At 45.0% G+C, this 21,022-nt stretch overlaps 1 protein-coding gene across 1 annotated transcript in view; it reads left to right on the top strand.

Moving 5' to 3' along the window:
• Window positions 1-1,791: 1,791 nt before the first annotated feature.
• The window catches only part of LOC140187244 (uncharacterized), a 191,070-nt gene continuing 171,839 nt past the window's right edge, over window positions 1,792-21,022 (top strand). Inside the window, exon 1 of the mRNA XM_072242361.1 lies at window positions 1,792-1,898. Within this exon, the coding sequence (XP_072098462.1) occupies window positions 1,862-1,898 (37 nt within the window). The 5' untranslated portion in view covers window positions 1,792-1,861. The remainder of the gene's footprint in view (window positions 1,899-21,022) is intronic.

The following is a 21,022-nucleotide window of genomic DNA, read 5'->3' as shown; positions in this document are numbered from 1 at the left end:
GAATCTGTTGGATTTGTTCACTGTATGTAGTGCTCCCAGTGCAGCCTCGTCTACATTGGTGAGACCCAATGTAGATTGGGGAACCACTTGGTGCGTACCTCCACTCCATCCGCAAAAATCAGAATTCCCTGGTGGCCAACCATATCAATTTTATTCTCACTCCCGCTCTGACATGCTTGCTCTTCTCCCATGATGAGGCCACTTTCAGGTTGGAGAAGTGGAACCTCGTATTCTGTCTAGGAAGCCTCTACTCTGACAGCATTGACATCGATTTTTACAACTTCTGGTAACATTTCCCACTCTGCCTCTCTCTTCTTCTTTTCTCCACTCTGGCCTTTATCTCTCCTCACTTGCCTATCATCTCATTCCCAAACCTGCTGTGCCCTCTTCTCTTTCTCCCATGCTTCACTCTCCTCTCCTTCTTCTCCAGCCCTTTGCCACCTGCACTTATCATCTCACAGCTTCTTACTTCATCACCCTCCCCCACCCACCTGGCTTCACCTATCACCTTCCAGCTTGTACTCCTTCCCTCTCCCACATTCTTATTCTGACTTCTTCCCCCTTCCTTTACAATCCTGCTGAAAGGTCCCAGCCCGAAACGTCGACTGTTTGTTCCGTTGCAGATGCTGCCTGACGGACTGAGTTTCTCCGACATTTTGTGTGGTTACTTCTTCCCTGTCAGACTGCTCTTTGTTGGAACTGCAGATTTATCACTGTCTGACCCACTTGGGAACAGTGACCACACTCTGAAAGCAGATCCTGAGAGTTAATAAACACGAAAAAGTCCGCAGATACTAGAAATCAAAAGCAACACACAAAATACTGGAGCAACTCAGCAGGCCAGGCAGCATCTGTGGAGATGAATGCACAGTCGACATTTTGGGCGCAGACCCTTGGTCAAGACCTAGAGGGAAGGGTGGGGGGAGACACTAGAATGAAAAGAGCCGATGGTGCGAATGTCATGTCCAGCCTGCTCTACTGGAAGCCCTACCTTTTCCCTGTCACTTCGTATGGCCACTTTAACCCAGGAAATGCCGGGTTACCCCGCTTGGGGCACCAACAATACGATAAACTGGACTGGTCAAAGAACACTGAGGCTGTCTACAAGAAGGGTTAGAGCCGTCTCTATTTCCTGAGGAGACTGAGGTCCTTTAACATCTGCCGGATGATGCTGAGGATGTTCTACGAGTCTGTGGTGGCCAGTGCTATCATGTTTGCTGTTGTGTGCTGGGGCAGCAGGCTGAGGGTGGCAGACACCAAAAGAATCAACAAAGTCATTCCTAAGGCCAGTGATATTGTGGGGATGGAACTGGACTCTCTGACGGTGGTGTCTAAAAAGAGGATGCTGTCTAAGTTGCATGCCATCTTGGTCAGTTTCTCCCATCCACCAGAGACTCATTCCACTGAGATGCAACACAGGGCGTCATAGGAAGTCATTCCTGCCTGTGGCCATCAAACTTTACAACTCCTCCCTTGGAGGGTCAGACACCCTGAGCCAATAGGCTGGTCCTGGACTTATTTCCTGGCATAATTTACATATTACTATTTAATTATTTATGGTTTTATATTGCTATATTTATACTCTATTCTTGGTTGGGGCAACTGTAAGAAAACCAATTTCCCTCGGGATCAATAAAATACGACTATGACTACAACTAACCCCCCTCTCAGTGACGTCATCACTGGCACGCCCCGGTCCCACTCTTTCCTGGAACGTCATCCGGCCCCGCCCTCGCCCCGCCCTGTCACCAAGGAAACGCTGCCTGGCCCCGCCTCCGAGTGATGGTCTGGCAGACGCGAGTGTGTGCGGACCTGGGCTGGCACTGAGGACGGGGCGACACAGCTGCGCTGCCCGCCGAACATGTCCCGAAAGGAGCCGCTGCTGGGCGCCCTGAAGGGTGAGTATGGTGCGGGGCGAGGCGGGACCGGGGCCGGGGCTGTGGAGGGTACCTGGCTTGGGGAGGTGGGCTGGTCTCTGGCCGGGGTACAGTACTGGTGACTCCCATGTAGGAGAGTTGGACAGATGCAGGAAACCCCTACCACTGCTAAACGATCAGGAGCGGGGGTAGGTAGATCGAGCAGAGCAAAACTTCCTTCGAAAGCTCCAGTTCCATGTCCGATACGGAGAAATATGTCCGCATATAATCTATGCGGAGGAAACATAATGAGCTATATATTTCTCTATTATTAATTTACTGATATTTTCAGGTCTAGTTTCATAGAATTAATAAACTGATTGCAGAAGTTGAGTGATTTTTGAATGTTATGAAGTTTGATCTTTGGGATGTCAGCATACTTGTGAATTGGAGATTTTCATACAGTTTTTGTATTTGCAGTTTGTTGTCTTTTGCATACTGGTTGAACGCCCAAGTTGGTGTGGTTTTACATTGATTCCATTATGGTCATTCTTCTGTTACCAATTTATTGAGTATGCCTGGAAGAAAATGAATCTTCGGGTTGTATATTGGTGATATATATCTATTTTGATAATAAATTTACTTTCAATAAACTTGCATTTGCAGTCACTACCTGGAGAAAATATTTATCTGAGGCAGTAGGTTATAAATTAATGAGTCATGTTTGTTCCATTTCTGTAGGGTAGCCTTGGTGTCAGCAGTTCTGCAGTATATTGTATATGTTTCCTTATATGATCCTGTGTATTTTGCTTTGCATTTCTTTACAATCTGTGACCCTCAGCATTTTCTCTCTTTGTTGGCTTCCTAACTGAGAATCAGAATCTGATTTATTATCGCAAACACGAGGAAATCTGCAGATGCTGGAATTTCAAGCAACACACATAAAAGTTGCTGGTGAATGCAGCAGGCCAGGCAGCATCTCTAGGAAGAGGTACAGTCGACGTTTCGGGCCGAGACCCTTCGTCAGGACTAACTGAAGGAAGAGTTAGTAAGAGATTTGAAAGTGGGAGGGGGAGGGGGAGATCCGAAATGATAGAAGACAGGAGGGGGAGAGATGGAGCCAAGGGCTGGACAGGAGATTGGCAAAAGGGATATGAGAGGATCATGGGATGGACGGGAGGCCTAGGGAGAAAGAAAAGGGGAGGGAGGAAAACCCAGAGGATTGGCAAGGAGCATAGTCAGAGGGACAGAGGGAGAAAAAGGAGAGTGAGAGAAAGAATGTGTGTATAAAAATAAATAACGGATGAGGTACGAGGGGGAGGTGGGGCATTAGCAGAAATTTGAGAAGTCAATGTTCATGCCATCAGGTTGGAGGCTACCCAGATGGAAAATAAAGTGTTGTTCCTCCAACCTGAGTGTGGCTTCATCTTGACAGTAGAGGAGGCCGTGGATAGACATGCAGAATGGGAATGGGATGTGGAATTAAAATGTGTGGCCACTGGGAGATCCTGCTTTCTCTGGTGGACAGAGCGTAGGTGTTCAGCGAAATGATCTCCCAGTCAGGGTAGCCTCCAACCTGATGGCATGAATATTGACTTCTCTAACTTCTGTTAATGCCCCACCTCCCCCTCGTACCCCATCCGTTATTTATTTATATGCACACATTCTCTCTCTCTCTCTCTCTCTCTCTCATTTTTCTCCCTCTGTCCCTCTGACTATACCCCTTGCCCATCCGCTGGTTTTTCCCCCTCCCCCTTTTCTTTCTCCCTGGGCCTCCTGTCCCATGATCCTCTCATATCCCTTTTGCCAATCAACTGTCCAGCTCTTGGCTCCATCTCTCCCCCTCCTGTCTTCTCCTATCATTTTGGATCTCCCCCTCCCCCTCCCACTTTCAAATCTCTTACTAACTCTTCCTTCAGTTAGTCCTGACGAAGGGTCTCGTCAACAGTACTTCTCCCTGGAGACGCTACCTGGCCTGCTGCGTTCACCAGCAACTTTCAGTTAGTCCTGACGAAGGGTCTCGGCCCGAAACATTGACGGTACCTCTCCCTGTAGACGCTGCCTGGCCTGCTGCATTCACCAGCAATTTTCAGTTAGTCCTGACGAAGGGTCTCGGCCCGAAACATTGACGGTACCTCTCCCTGTAGACGCTGCCTGGCCTGCTGCGTTCACCAGCAATTTTCAGTTAGTCCTGATGAAGGGTCTCGGCCCGAAACATTGACGGTACCTCTCCCTGTAGACGCTGCCTGGCCTGCTGCGTTCACCAGCAACTTTGATGTGTGTGGCCTGATTTATTATCACTGACTTGTATGATGTGAAATTTGCGTTTTGTGGCAAAGTGCAGTGAAAGACAAATGTTAGAAAAATATTCCACTGTTCTAATCTTTACTTTTTCCATATCTCTACCCACCATCCCACAAACTCTCCATTTCCTTTTTCCTGATCTCTCTACACTTCCCTCCAGCCTAGTTCTAGAAACAAATAGGACCTGTATTAACAAGCCTGTCCATGTGATGGAGAATGAATCACAGAACATTTATGTCAGAAGAAGGTCATTTGTGCTGTTCAAAAATCAGGTAACCAATCTATTGCCAACCTCCACATCCACGTATGGTGTTATGTTATGGTGGAATTAAATTTTGTGAAATATTGGTTAAAAGCCTGAACAGCTCAGAGTGACGTTTTAACTCTTTGTGAGCTGTCAAAGTGTCTGTACAAGTTAAATACTGTAAGGTTGTTAATGGGGGGTGTGGAGGGGTGGGTTACTGGGTGGAGGTGTAGATCAGCCTTGTTGCTTAGGAAAGCCAGCGGTTTTTGAGTCTGGTGGTCTTGGCGTGAATGCTACGTAGCCTCCTCCCCAATGGGAATGGGACGGACAGACCATGAGTGGGGTGAGTAGGATTCCTCACGATGTTACTGGCTGTTTTCCAGCACCTTTCTGTATATACGTCCTTGATGCCAGTGGTGCGTTGGGCAGTTTTGACTAGTTGTTGTGGAGCCTTCCTGTCTGCCGCGGTGTGGTGTCTGAACAGCATGTTTGGATGCTCTCTGCTGTACATCTGTAGAAGGATGTGAGTATAGATGTGCAAAGTTCAGCTCTAGTCTCCTCAGAAAATAGAGGCATTGGTGGTGAGCTTTCCTGAGTAGGATGTGTTCTGAGACCATGAGAGGTTATGAAAAATGTGCACTTCCAGGAGTTTAAAACTGCTCGCAGTTTCCACCGCTGTTCCGCTGATGTAAAGAGTGGTGTAAATAGTGCGAGTTCTCCTGATATTGATAACATCTCCTTGTCTTGTTGAGACTGAGGAAGAGGATATTTGCCTGGCATCAAACCTCGAGCTATTTCACTTCCTCTGTTGACCACCTCACTGTCATGCCATCAACAAACCTGACACGGTGATCAGTCGGGTGTTTGGCTGTGGACAGTGTACAGCAGTGGGCTCAGCACACAGCCCTGGGGGCACCTGTTGAGGATGATGGGGAGGGGGGTCTTCTGGTTTGGAAGTTGAGGATCCAATTGCAGAGGGAGGTACAGAGGCCCAGGTTCTGCAACTTCTCAATCAGGATTGTGGGAATGATAGTATTAAATGCTGAGCTATAGTCGATGAACGGCATCCTGACATTGGTGTTTGTGTTGTCCAGGTGGTCTAAAGCTGTGTGAAGAGCCATTGAGATTGCATCTGCCGTTGACATATTGTGGTGATGGGCAAATTACAGAGTGTCCATGTCCTTGCTGAGGCAGGATTTCAGTCTAGTCATGATCAATCTCTCAATCCATTTCATCACTGTAGGTGTGAGTGCTACTGGGTGATAGTCATTAAGGCAGCTCACATTATTCTTCTTACGCATCGGTATAATTGTTGTCTTTTTAAACCAAGTGGGAACTTTTGCCCGTGGCAGTGAGAGGTTGAAAATGTCCTTGAATTCTCCTGGCAGTTGGTTGGCACAGGTTTTCAGAGCCTTACCATGTACTCCATCGGACCTTCTGCCTTGCGAGGGTTCACTCTCTTTAAAGACAGTCTAACATCGGCCTCTAAGACAGAGATCACAGGGTCATCAGGTGCAGCAGGGATCTTCAAAGCTGTAGTTATATTCTCCCTTTCAAAGCGGGCATAGAAGGTGTTGAGTTCATCTGGTAGTGAAGCATCACTGCCATTCATGCTATTGGTTTCGCTTTGTAGGAAGTAATGTCTTGCAAACCCTGCCAGAGTTGTTGTGCACCTGATGCCGCCTCCAATCTCGTTTGAAGTAGTCTTTTCACCCTTGAAATAGCCCTCTGCAAATCATACCTGGTTTAGTGGTACAGGCCTGAGTGACCAGACTTGAATGTCACAGATCCGGCCTTCAGCACATGACATACCTCCTGGTTCACCCACAGCTTTCGGTTTGGGAATGTACAGTAAGTCTTTGTAGGCACACACTCATCCATATAGGTTTGAATGACGTCAGTAACAACTGCAGCATACTCATCCAGATTTGAAGATGAATCCCTGAATACAGTCCAGTCCACCAATTCAAAGCAGTCCTGTAGGTGCTCCTGTGCTTCCCTTGTCCAAACCTTGGTCCTCACCATTGGTGCTGCAGTCTTCAGTCTCTGCCTATACTCAGGGAGTAGAAGTACAGCTGGTGATCAGACTTCCCGAAGTGAGGGCGTGGAATAGCGCGGTAGGCATTCTTGATGGTGGTGTAGCCATTGTCCAGTGTGTTGTTTCCTCTGGTATTGCAAGTGATCTGTTGATGGTAATTACTTAGTGATTTTTTTTCAGACTGGCCTGGTTAAAATCTCCCAAAACGATGGTGAAGGCGTTAGAGTGCACTGTTTAGTGCATGTTGATTCCATTGCTCAGATCATCTAAAGCCTGACTGACACTGGCCTGAGGTAGAATGTAAACTGCAACCAAAATGACCCCAGAGAACTCCCGTGGTAGATAAAAAGGACGGCACTTTACTGCTAGATATTCCAGGTCTGGTGAGCAGAACTGGGACAGCACTGATATATTTGTGCAGCAAGAAGAGTTGATCATGAGGCATACTCCTCCACCTCTGCTTTTGAGAGACTCTATAGATCTCTCCTGACCATGTATAGTAAACCCGTTGATCTGAATCGCTGCATCTGGTACGGAAGGGGTTAACCAGGATTCTGTAAATCATAGGACACTCGCAGTCCTAATGTCCCTCTGATTCAGCACCCTGGCTCTGAGATAATCGATTTATTCACCAGAGACTGCACGTTCGCCAGCACGATAGTCGGTATTGGGAGTTTAAAACCCCGTTTCCTTAAGCGCACTTGTATCCCTGATCTGCAGCCATGCTTCCTGCGCGGAATCCTATGAGGACGCATCTGTCCACAATCAATATTGTTTCCATCTGTTTTAAGCAGCAATAGTTAGTTTAAGTGAACTAGACATTGTTGACTGTACTGACCTCGGAAGCAGTTGTGCTTTTTAGCTGTATCAGGCTGAAACGAGAATATTTAATCCTATCCATTGAGAATTTTGCTGCTACTTGAGTCGCCCCTAGGTGCCCCAGCAGTCCCTTCTAGTTCAGTCCCTTTTTATATCATATTTCAATGGTAAGTGTAATATCATGCTTCTAAGTGTGTATCAATACCTTAGCCAACATACTACTTGTACTATGTTTAACATTTAACTTAAATCCTTTTGAACAGCTTCAGCAAATATGCCTTCAAAAAGACTGGTACTGGCCAAGATCCTCAGATTATGTCCCAATATTCTCGGATTCTAAAGCTCTCTATCGTGAACTATTTTTCAACAGCTTAATCATCTACAATATCCTTTCCTTTCTGCAAAATGGCCCTCTATTCTGAGCCTGTGTCCTCTGGTCTTAGACTCTTACAACATAGAAAACATCCTCTCCGCATCCACTCTATCAAGGCCTTTCACCGTTCAATAGATTTCAATGTCACTCCTCATTTTTCTGAATTCCTGTGAGAACAGGCTCAGAGCCATCAAACACTCTTCATATGACAAGCCATTCAATAATTGTTGTGAATCTCCTTTGAACACTCTCTAGCTTCAGCAATAAAATAATTTAATTCATTATGTAAGCATAAAGTTGTAGATATAGAGTGCTTGCTTCAGTGAAGTCACTCACCTGCCACAATGGGAACTGTGTTCTGTTCAGGTCCATTGTTGTCCAGTATTAAATTCGAAACAGGTTACGTTTGACTTGGGGAGTTGGACAATATTGTATTTAGGTTTTGTTGGCTTTCTCATGTCTTCAAATTGGTAATTGAATTTGACAGAGGAGATGTGGAAGCAATTTCCTCTCACAGAAAAGAAATAGTGCTAAGCAAGAAATTCTGCAGATTCTGGAAGTCCTGAGTGTCACCTTCAAAATGCTGGAGAAACTCAGTGGGCCAGGCAGCATCTATGGAGAGAAATAAACGGTTGATGATTCAGGCCAAGGTTCTTCGTCAGGACTGAAAAAGAGGGAAGAGCCTCTTATTATTTAACTAATATTAATAATAATATTTAGCTAACAAGCATCGGCAGTAACCTGGCATCACAACCCATAATGATCATCACCTCCTTCTCAGCAAGTAAGACTGGGTATATAAATACAACTTCACCTTTTGCAAAATCAAGCATATTGCTTGAACCGTAGCAAGTAATATTTTTGAAAATATACTTTTACGTGCAATATAGAGTATTACTCATCAGTAGTGTGCCCGTATAAATGCACCATGAATAATCAAATAGATTATAGATCCAGGAAGATCTCTGAGAATATATATCAGATTGTAGGTCTCAACCAGGATTACTATGAGGAATAGATCCTTTCTGTTTGCACCAGGTATCTAACCCTCCTGTTACATTGTATATTCAATAAGTAACCCAACCTCTGAATGTTTTCCACAAAATAAAACTTTCTGTTTCTTAACAGTTATCTTTTTTGTAAATAAAAGGATATTCGGTGAAATGGAGAACAATTTTGCCATCTGGGATATCACCTCACCAACTCTACACTGACTTTGTTGCCTGCAGGGTGAAATAGAAAGGAGAAAATTAAAGCAACCCTTATCACCACTGTTTGAGATTCCTGCCCTTGAATTCCACTTCAGAAAAAATCAGTGGAAACAACTAACTTTGGCAATCATGATCCGGTTAAACAAATGCCTGACGTAGCTTGGTTTCGGGAGACGTTAATCTCTTGGGTTTGTACTGTACTGCTCCACTCGAACTTTAGCACGACCTTCAACAAGGTCCTTTATGGTTGGCTAGTGCAAAGGTTAGATTGCATGAAAATCAAGGAGAGTTAGCTAACTGGATTCATAGATCTTTGGTAAGAAGTGGAGGGTGATGATGGAAGGTTGTTTCTTGGACTGAAGGCCTGTGACTAGTGCTATCCCACAGCAATTGGCACTGAGCCCTTTGATATTTATAAAACAATTTGGATAATGTAAAAGGCATGGTTAGTAAGTTTGCAGATTATACTAAAGGTGCACAATGAAGAAAGTTATCAGAAATTAAAAGGGGACCTTGATCATTTTGGTAAGCGAGGCAAGGATTGGCAAATGGCTTTCAATTTCGATAATTGTGAGCTGATCTCTTTTGGAAAGTCAAATTGGGTAGGGATATGTACAGTGAATGATAGTGCCCGGCAGAGTGTGGAGAATAGATGGGCCTAGGAATATAAATACATAGTTTGCTGAAAGCGGTGCCGCAGGTAGACTGGGTGGGGAAGGTGGGGTTTGACCCTCGTCAGTCAGGGCACTGAGAATAGGAGGTAGGAGCATATGTTGTAGTTGTACAAGACATTGGTGAATCTGCATTTAGAGTAACATACATTGTAGAAATTTACAGAATGCAGCTTGCAGACCTTTGCAATTAGCTTAGATTTTAATTTCTTTATCTTTCAAGTGAATTTCAGTTTCTTTTGGTTTAAAAGATGGTGGACGCTGCAAGCTATAGTGGGACCAGGGCTGCACAAGTATATACCTGGCCCCATCTCACTGTTTGCCTTGAGGAAGCTTATGGCCTCTCAGATGGTATATCATGAAGAAGGTAGGAGTAAGACTTCCAGAGAATGTAAATTTAAAAACATAGAAAACCTACAGCACAAAACAGGCCCTTCGGCCCACAATGCTGTGCCAAACATGTACTTACTTAGAAATTACCTAAGGTTACCCACAGCCCTCTATTTTTCTAAGCTCCATGTTCCTATCCAGGAGTCTCTTAAAAGACCCTATCGTATCCACCTCCACCATTGTCGCCAGCAGTCTGTACCTACTTCCAAGCACCTTAAAACTGTGCCCTCTCGTGTTAGCCATTTCAGCCCTGGGAAAAAAGCCTCTGGCTATCCACATGATCAATGCCTCTCATCATTTTATACACCTCTATCAGGTCACCTCTCATCCTCTGCACTATTTGCACTATTGTCTGGTTATTTACACTATTGTTTTGTTTGCTTTTTTATTCTGTACAGCGAGAGCTCAGGGAAACCAGCATCAATTCCCTGTATGTGTCCACATACTTGGCGATAATAAAGGATTCTGATTCTGATTCTGCCGCTCCAAGGAGAAAAGGCCGAGTTCACTCAACCTGTTCTCATAAGGCATGCTCCCCAATCCAGGCAACATCCTTGCAAATCTCTTCTGCACCCTTTCTATGGTTTCCACATCCTTCCTGTAGTGAGGTGACCAGAACTGAGCACAGTACTCCAAGTGGGGCCTGGCCAGGGTCCTATATAGCTGTAACATTAAAAGCAGGAATCAAACGACAGGTATGTTCAATCAATGTTTTGGCTCAGTCTTCATTGAGAACACTGCAAATATCCCAAAGATAACAGACGAGCTAACTTCAGATAACATGGACGAACTTGTTAAAGTCCCAATCACAAGGGAGAAAATATTAGAGAAACTCCATGGGCTAAAGATGGACAATTTGCTGGAGCAAATGAAATGTAAAGTTTCTGAGTTTGCCAATAAAACAAAAATAGGTGGAAGGACATGTTGTGATGAGGACATTACAATCTATGTCACTCCAAAGAAATGCAGGTAAATTAAATATTTGGGCAAAAATGTGGTAAATGGTGCTTAATGTGGACATACTTTGGTAAGAAAAATCAAAAGGCAGATTATCAAAAGTGAGAAATTACAAATGAGGTTCAGTGGGATCTCAGTGTTTTAGTGTCTGAATCTCAGAAGGTTAGCACACAGGTCGTGTGAGTAGTAACAAAGGTAAATGGCAGGTTAGCCTTTATTACGAAAGGTTTGATTTAAGAATAAGGAAGTTTTATTACAGTTGCATAGGGTGATAATGAGGCCACACTTAGAGTACTGTGCACAGTTTTAATCCCCTTGGCTGAAAAAGTCTGTAGGAACAATGAAGGCTGTCAAAAGAGATTCATCAGGCTAATTTCTGGGATGAGAGAGTTGTTCTATCAAGACGGGCTTGATTGTTTAATCTGTATTCCATGGAATTATAGAAGAAAGAGAGCTAACCTTATTTGAATACATAAAATCCTAAGGGAGCCAACAAGGTACGTTTGTAGATGCTGAGCAACTCTCAGATACCTCCTCATACCTACCCCTCAAGGAGGACACCATTCCATGCCATCAGAAAACCGTCTCATCCACTCTGGAGTATTCCCAATCACAGCCACCAAACCCATAGATGCTTACCCTAACTGCCTGTTTTTATCTCTGACCCAAGATCCACAAACCAGACTGTCTGCCTGTTGTCTCTGCCTGCTCCTGTTCTACTGAACACATGTCCTCATATCTCGGTTCCTTTCTATCGCCCTTGATTCAGTCCCTTCCCATCTTGCATGCCCTCAATCCCCTCAGTAACTTTCAATTCCCTGGCCTTGACTGCCTTATCTTCACCATGGATGTTCGGTCCCTAAACTCTTCTATTCCCCCATCAGGAGGCCTTAAAGCCCTCTGCTTCTTTCTTGACAAAAGAACCAACCAGTCCCCCTCCACCACCACCCTCCTCTGTCTTTCAGAACAGATCCTCTCCCTGAACAGTTTTTCCTCCGGCTCCTCCCACTTCCTCTAAACTTGAGAAGTAGCTATGGGCACTCACATGGGTCCCAGCTATTCCTACCTCTTTGCTGGCTATGTTTGAAGCCTTCACCAGTTATACTCCCCAACCTTTCCTCTGCTACATTGACAACTGCATTGGTGCTGCTTCATGCACCCATGCTGAGCTCGGCAATTTCATCAACTTTGCCTCTAACTTCCATCTGTGACGAAAAACCAAGTTATCAGAAGATTGATGCTAATGAGAGAGATAAGTGAGACGATGGAGCAGCATTCAAAAAAATGGTAATGAGAGAGGAGAAAGAGATAACAGAAAGAGACACCGCTCCGAGTATTGACAGACCGGTCGCTTTGAACCTGAACTGTTTGAAGTTTGATGGAGAGGCGATACCCCAGCAGGGGGATAAAAGGAACAGGTTCGCTAAGGCAAGACAGACACCACGAGATCACGAGATAACGAGCGCCTGGAAAAGCGGTGTGCCCCCACAAGTTAGTGGGAGTTTGGAGGTCTGGTCGCGGGACCGGCCATAGACGCACAGGGTGAAAAGGTACGATCGGCGGGAACCTGGTGTGTGTGTTCGCCCTTGCCTGGGTGCCGGGTTCACTGCGGAAGAATGGTCGTATCCGGAACGGAGGGGCACAGTCGGTGACCATAGAAGACATTGAAAGGGTTCGCCCGAAAGCTAACTGCGAAGAACAAAGGTCTGTTTGAATCAGAATTTGCATATTCACTCTCTCTCTCTCTCTCCAACAGCACAACAGCGATTACTGCAAACTGTACTCAGCTAAACTGAACTCTGCGTCACTTGAGACTGATCATTTTACCCCTAGGCTGTGATAGAGTTTGATTGATTCCTATTATCCTAGTTCTGTATACATGTGTGTTTTATCATTGCTAACCTGTTGCATTTATATCCTTACGATTAGAGTACTGTGTTACTTATTTCTTTAATAAAACATTCTTAGTTCCAGTAATCCAGACTCCAACTAAGTGGTCCATTTCTGCTGGTTTGGCAACCCAGTTACGGGGTATGTAACACATCTTACCCCTAAATTCACTTGTGTCCATCTCTGACACTTCTCTCCCTTTTCTTGATCTCTGTCTCCATCTCGAGAGACTGACATCTTTTATAACCCTACTGATTTCCATGGTTATCGTGACTATACCTCTTCCCACCCTGTCTCTTAGAAAAATGCTATTCCCTTTTCTCAATTTCTTTGCTCCACTGCATTTGTTCCTAGGATGCGGCTTTCCATTTCAGGACATCAGGGATGTCCTCCTCCTTTAAAGAGTGGGGTTTCCCTCCTTCTACTATCGATGCTGCCCTCACATGCTTCTCCTCCATTTCCTGTACATCTGCGCTCACCCCATCTTCCAGCCACCATAACAATGTTAGAGTTTCTCTTGTCCTTACCTACCACCCCATCAGCCTCCACATCCAACACAGTTTCCACCATCTCCAAAGGGATCCTACCACTAAACATATCTTTACCTCTCCCGCCCCCCCACTTTTTGCAGGGTTCGCTCCCTCCACGATTCCCTTGTCCATTCATCCCTCCCCATTGATCTCCGTCCAGGCACTTACCCCTGCAATCGGCCCACGTGCTACACTTGTCCCCACACCTCCTCCCTCATGTTGATTCAGGGCCTCAAACAGTCTTTCCAGGTGAGGCAGCATTCCACCTGTGAATCTGCTGAGGTTGTCCATTGTATCCGGTGCCGTCCGCTGCAGCCTCCTCTACATTGGTGAGACCCAAGGTAAATTGAGGGACCTCTGCTCCATCTGCCACAAGTGTGACTTCCCGGTGGCCAAACACTTTAATTCCAATTCCTGTTCTGGAAGTGTCAATCCATGGCCGCTTCTTGTGCCAAGATGAGGCTACACTTATCATAGAGAAACAACACCTTATAGTCTGCCTAGGGAGCCTCCAACCTGATGGCATGAATGTCGATTTCTCCTTCCAGTGAACAAACTCCCCCTTCCCTCCCCTCCTCACTTCCTCTATTTCCCCCCTGACATCTCACTTCATCTCACCTCCCTATCACTTCACCCTGATGCCCCTCCTCCCTGCCTTTCTCCTATTGTCCACTCTCTTCTCCTAACAGATCCTTTCTTCTCCAACCCTCAACTTTTCCACACACCCGCTTTCCAGCTAGCCTCTTTTCCTCCCCCCACCACCTTTTTATTCTGCCATCTTTCCCCCTACCTTTTCGCCCTGAAGAGGGTCTCAACCCGAAACGTCGACAGTTTACTCTCTTCCACAGATGATGCCTGACCTGTTAAGTTCCTCCAGCATTTTGTGTGCGTTGCTTTAGGTGCTGAACTGTTTTCGATAGTGGGAGAATCATGAACAAAGGGAGTTAGCTACAAAATAAGTGGTTCATCATTTAAAACTGGCAAGCTTCGAAATTCCTTCTTTCAGATAGTGGTGAATCTCTGGAATTCTCTGTCCCTGGGGTGGTGGAGGATGGATTATTTGAAAGTTTAGGGAATAGTGGGTTGTGGGGAACTGGCACAGAACGGAAATCGAGGTCAGGTAGATCAGCCATACAAAAAATTGGGGCAGGCTCGAGGGGCCTGGTATCTTATTGCTGTCCCCATTTTCTTGTTGTGTTCCAGATTAAATTCTACCTCTCTAGGAATTAGACTGGGCATTTTAGTTATGCATGATTTGGAGAGGGTACAGAGAAGATTCACTAGAATGATTCCGGGAATGAGAGGGTTAACATATGAGGAACGTTTGTCTGCTCTTGGACTGTATTCCTTGGAGTTTAGAAGAATGAGGGGAGACCTCATAGAAACATTTCGAATGTTGAAAGGCATGGACAGAGTGGATGTGGCGAAGTTGTTTCCCATGATGGGGGAGTCTAGTACGAGAGGGCATGACTTAAGGATTGAAGGGCGCCCATTCAGAACAGAAATGCGAAGAAATTTTTTTAGTCAGAGGGTGGTGAATCTATGGAATTTGTTGCTACGGGCAGCAGTGGAGGCCAAGTCATTGGGTGTATTTAAGGCAGAAATTGATAGGTATCTGAGTAACCAGGGCATCAAAGGTTATGGTGAGAAGGAGGGGGAATGGGACTAAATGGGAGAATGGATAAGCTCACGATAAAATGACGGAGCAGACTCGATGGGCCGAATGGCTGACTTCTGCTCCTTTGTCTTATGGTCTTATGATTCCACATCATTGTGCAATGCTTTTGGGGTATTGAGGCAGAAATTGTACTTGGATATCCCAGGAATTACTGTGGCTGAAAGCTTTTATCAGAGTTCAAATTGCTGTGCAATGGGGTCCCCACCCTACCTGCAAGGTGTCTGATTTGATCTTTCTACTTATCTCTGCTCCCTTGCCCCTGCCCATGATTTGCCAGATTTATTTAACATTTCACCCAATTGCTTGAGTTAGAGGAGTTGGCTTTTGAATAGATTTGTCTGTTCATACTAAATTATGTTGCTCTAAACTTGCTGCATTCCTACAGGTGTCATTACCTTTTTAAATTTCAACTGAACAATTCCTTTTTCCTCCGGGTCCTGATAAAGTGCTACAGTGAAGGTCAAATCCTTTATCTATTATGAAACATAGATGTGACTGCCAGACTAGTATTTGTCGCCCATCCCTAATTGCTTTTGAGATAGGGTGGTGAGTCACTGCCTCAAACTACTGCTGTCCCTCGGGCGAAGGCTGTTGGGAAGGAGTTTCAGTATTTGGACTATGCAACAGCAGGGGAGGACCAAACTGGTAAAGGACTTTTAAGAGAAGATGGAAATAGTGGGGGACAGTTACCTACAGTTGGCGGTGCTTAATGTTCCTGCTAGGAATTTGTATGCTGGGCCGCACAGGCATGTGACTAGAGTGCATCTTGGAGGTGGCCGACTTAACAAAGGTGCACCTGTGATGGATTGTGTGAGTGCTTAGGATGGTAAATGATATTCCAATCAAGTAAGCTGCTTGATGGTGTTGAGGTTCTTGACTGTTGTAGCTGCATATCCAGCAAGATGAACGTATTTCATCACATTCCTCTGGAGAGACTCAGCAGATGATGAACTGCTGCTGGGAAATTGGGAAATAAGTTACTTGCCATTGGATACATGGCTTTTGCTGTTAAGGCCATATTATTTATGTAGTTAGTCCAATATAGTTTCTGGTCATTGACCCATCCCCTCCCCTCGCCAGTTGTTAACGCTGAGGTACTTTGAGATGGGAATCCCATTGTATGTCATAGTCGTGTGCTTAGCTACAAATGAAGATCATAGTGGATTTGGTCTTTGATGTTAGCCTTCACTGAGAGATGGATCCCATAATCTGAGAAGCAGTTCATGTCTTCCAGGGTACCTTTGTGAACCTTAAGCATTAGAGGGCATTGTGGTGTGGCAGAGTCAGGTTGATAAAGGGCCTAATATAAAAGTATTCCCCTCTTTTTTTCGAGAATGAATCATTGCCCCTTTGCAAACCCTTCAAAAATTTTCAAATACAAATGTTGTCATTGTGTGGATGTTCCACCACTGGGGTTCCGTGACCCAGGTTCTGGAATGCAATTGCTTAATGTAGAGCAGCTTCCCATTAGTTTCCAAGAATGTTTTACTTCCATAAGAAAGTTTGGAGGTGAGGTGCAACACTAAGGCTACGAAGTTTCACTAGATGGATAAGTACCCTCTCCTAGGCCAACATGCTCCATATTAAAGCCTTAGTTACTCTCAGTTATTTGTGTTGCATTGGTCACATCACTCAGATGCCTAACACCAGACTTCTAAAAAGGATGCAGGCATAGGAAAAGATTCGAGAATGTAATCGGTCTCTTTGAAGGAAGTGCAGAATTTAAACTTGTGACCCATGATCACTCAATGTGGAGAAGGAGTAATTGGGATGGTGTTAAGGCCAGGCATTGGAGCACATTGAGTCCTGTATGACTGACATAAGTAACGCAGCAGCTCAATCGACCTGCCATTCACCCTCTCAGCCAGAGAATCTGTGGTTTCTACATTGGCCCTTGCTACTCAGAAATCTCAAAATTGTGAATAGAAACATGTCATCCATCAAGGGCATGCAAATATTAGAGATAATAATTGACTGAAAGCATTTGACTTCTGCTCGCTATTGATCAGTCCATGTTTAGAATATGATTAGATCTTGCCACACAGAGGTCTGCCTGCACATTGTGCAATAAGAAGCAAGGATCTCGGCATGGAACAAAAATCACTGATGAGGTAGCTGAAAATGCTTGGCCCTCAAACTGTCCTGAACCTGTATGATTGACCTTTGCAATCCACAACCTTCCCATATGCAGCTTATGCAGATACTAGGATGTTTTCCCCTCAAATCTGTTGACCAGTTTTGCTAGGCATCCACTGCTCTGCTTGGTCAACTGCTGCCTCGATACAGAGTTTCTGACTCCGCGTTTTTGTCTACGTTTGGGCCACAGTTGTGGTGGTCTCTGAAGATTGGTGGTCCTTGACAATATCCAAATTTGGTAATGCTTGATTACAAAGCCTTCATCACTTCAGTCTTGGACAGTAAATTGATAGGCCAGTTTGAAAAAGTCACTAAGTAATTATCATCAACAAAAATCACTTGTAGTACCAGAGGAAACAATGCACTGGACCATTGTTACATCACCATCATGAATGGCTGCGTGCTATTCCATGTCCACACTTGGAAACGTCTGATCACCTGACTGTACTTCTACTCCCTGAGTATAGGCAGAGACGGAAGACTGCAGCACCAGTAGTGAGGACCAAAATGGTATGGACAAGGGAAGCACGAGAGCGCATACAGGACCGCTTTGAATTGGTGGACTGGATGATATTTAGGAATTCATCTTCAAATCTGGATGAGCATGCCACAGTTGTTCACAACTTCATTAAAACCTGTTTTTGAAAAAAAGAGAACTTGCTGTACATTCCCAAACCAGTAGCTGTGATGAGCTAGGAGGTTTGTCATCTGTTGAGGGCAAGATTATGATTATGAGGACATGCAGTCCCCTTTTATTGTTGTTTAGTAATGCATGCATTAAGAAATGATAAAAATGTTTTTCCAGAATATTATCACGAAAAGACTTGACAAACCGACTTTAAAAACTAACAAAAACCACATAATTCTAACATATAGTTACAGCAGTGCAAAGCAATACCGTAATTTGATAAGAACAGACCATGGCACAGTAAAAATCTTAGAGTCTTTCGAAAGTCCCATCATCTCACGCAGACGGTAAATCTCCAGCGCCGCCAACTTGCCAATGCAGCATCCCGGAAGCATCTGACCACAGTCCGACTCGGAGTCCATCTGAAAAACTCCAAGCCTCCGACCACCTATTCGACACCGAGCACCATCTCTGCCGAGCGTTTCGATCCCGGCCCTGGCAACAGGCGATATGCAAAGCCGAGGATTTGAGACCTTCATCTCCGGAGATTCTCGATTGCACAGTAGCAGCGGCAGCGAAGCGGGCATTTCAGAAGTTTCTCCAGATGTTCCTCTGCGCTGCACGGCTGTCCCCATCAAATCCGGATTGTGCACAGCCCCCTAGTTACACATATCGATACTCATTCAGAATGGCTGCGCGCGCTGCGTCACGCTGCCATCTTCTCCTCCCTCTTCCTTGAATCTGTGGCATTCAAGGCTGGCAACACCAAGTCTGTACAAGAAAACTAGATATGACTTGTGGAGGGCTATTTCAAGAGCAAAGAGACAAGTCCGAATGAGGTTGAAGGCAACATCAGATGCTCGTCAGCTCTGGCAGGGATTGAAGGACATTACTTCCCACAAAGTGAAACTCAATAGCATCAATGGCAGCACTTTTTCACTTCTGGATCAGCTCAATGCCTTCTACGGCCGCTTTGAAAGGGTGAATATAACTACAGCTGTGAAAATCCCTGCTGCACCTGGTGATCCTGTGATCTATGTCTCGGACGCCAATGTCAGGCTGTCTTTCAGGAGGGTGAACCCTCGCAAGGTAGCAGGCACTGATGGAGTACCTGGTAAGGCTCAGAAAACCTGTGCCGACCAACTGGGGGGAGTATTCCGGGACATTTTCAACTTCTCACTGCCATGTCGGAAGTTCCCACCTGCTTCAAAAAGGCGACCATTATACCAGTTCTAAAGAAGTGTATTGTGATCTGCCTTAATGACTATCACCTAGTAGCACTCACATCTACAGTGATGAAATGTTTTGAGAGGTTGATCATGGCTAGAGTGAATTCCTGCCTCAGCAAGGACCTCGACCCACTGCAATTTGCCTATCGCCATAATAGGTCTGCGGCAGACACAAGCTTAATGGCTCTTTACACGGCCTTAGATCACCTGGACAATACAAACACCTATGTCAGGATGTTCGTTGACTATAGCTCAGTGTTTAACACCATCATTCCCACACTCCTGATTGGTAAGTTGCAGACCTGAGCCTTCGTACCTCCCTTTGCAATTGGATCCTTGACTTCCTAACCGGAAGGTCAGAATCTGTGCAGATTGGAAATAATATCTCCTCCTTGCTGACTATCAACATTGCGCAACTTAAGGGAGTGTGCTTAGCCTACTGCACTGCTCCCTCTGTGGCCGTGACTGTATAGCTCAAATCCCATCTGTAAATTTGCTGATGATACAACTTGTTGGTAGAATCTCAGATGGAGAGGAGAGGACATATAGGAGCGTGATATACCAGTTAATTGAATGGTGTCACAGCAATAACCTCATATTCAATGTCTGTAAGATGAAAGAGCTGATTGTGGACTTCAGGAAGGGTAAGACGAAAGAACACAAACCAATCCTTATAGAGGAGCAATTTCAAATTCCCAAGTGTCAAGATCTCTGAAAATCTAACCTAGTGCTGACATATCAGTGCAGCAAGATTATGGCCATATTTCATTAGGAGTTTGATTTGGTTGTCATCTGAAACACTCAAAACTTCTATAAATGTACCATGCAGAGCATTCTGACAGGCTGCATCTGTGTCTGGTATGTGGGGTGGGGAGGGGGCTACTTCCTCAGACTAAACGAAGCTACAGAAATTTGTAAAAATTAGTCAGCTCCTTCTTAGGTACTAGCCTCTGTAGTATCCAAGATATCTTCAACAGTCGGTGCCCCAGAAAGGTGGCGTCCATTATTAAAGTCCCCCATCATCATCATGCCCTCTTCTCATTGTTACTGTCAGGTAGGAGATACAGAAGCCTGAAGGCACTCACTCAGTGATTCAGGAATAGCTTCTCCGCCTGCCATCTGATTCCTAAATAGACTTTGAACCCATGAACGCTACTTCACTTTTTTTCAATATTATTTCTCTTTTGCACTATTTTTAATCTATTTAATATTCAGTACATATATATTTACTGTCTTTGATTTACTTATTTTTTCTTTTTATATTATTGTGTATTGCATTGTACTGCTGTTAAGTTAACAAATTTCACGACACACATTGGTGATAATAAACCAGATTCTGATACTAACAAGGTTAAAATTATGCTTCCCTTTGAAGACTGAGCATGACTGGGCAAGTTTCCGTATCAGTTCGAATGTCCAGTCCACCAAATGACTCCTGACTCTTATTAGTGAAACTGGTACCTCATCATGCTGCATCTGCTTGGGATTGCCTGCCCCTTACATTTGCAGGTAGCCTCCCCTGCCAGTAACGTAGCCTCTGCTGGGATTGTTTGCTGCCCCAACCTAAGATGATCCCACTAACTTAGCAGCTTTATCAATTCATTGGAGCTCTAAGTCTGTGCTCTGGAATATTAAAGAGAAATCTTCACAAAGTGCCAGGAATAAAAGCCTTCAGTAACATCAGTAAGTGCACTGAGCAGGTGAGGCAGGGATCTCGTATCACTACTGCAGTCCTTTTCTCTCAGCTACCCCCCCCCCCCCCCCAGCTTTCCTTTCTCAGACACGGTGCCAGACTCAGTGATAGAGACTTGGTTGCTGCAGCTGCCTCCGGTAGGTCGTCCCTCTCACCAGAATCCAAATTGGTATACCTTTTTTAATTTCAAAAATTCATAAATAAAATTATATACAATAAAGCATTTAATAACTTCCCATCCTTTACATACGTTTCCATTATAGTCAGTACATACCCATACTTATGGCCACCCACGTGGCACTCCAGTTGTTCACCTTACCACATCGTTGTTGAGGGGTCTACTCCCCGCCACCCGACCCCTCCCACTCCCAAGGG

The sequence above is a fragment of the Mobula birostris genome, chromosome 24, assembly GCF_030028105.1.
Source record: "Mobula birostris isolate sMobBir1 chromosome 24, sMobBir1.hap1, whole genome shotgun sequence".
Taxonomy (NCBI): Eukaryota; Metazoa; Chordata; class Chondrichthyes; order Myliobatiformes; family Myliobatidae; genus Mobula; species Mobula birostris.
The sequence above is the reverse complement of the archived record's forward strand: the minus strand, read 5'-3'. Positions and strand labels throughout refer to the sequence as shown.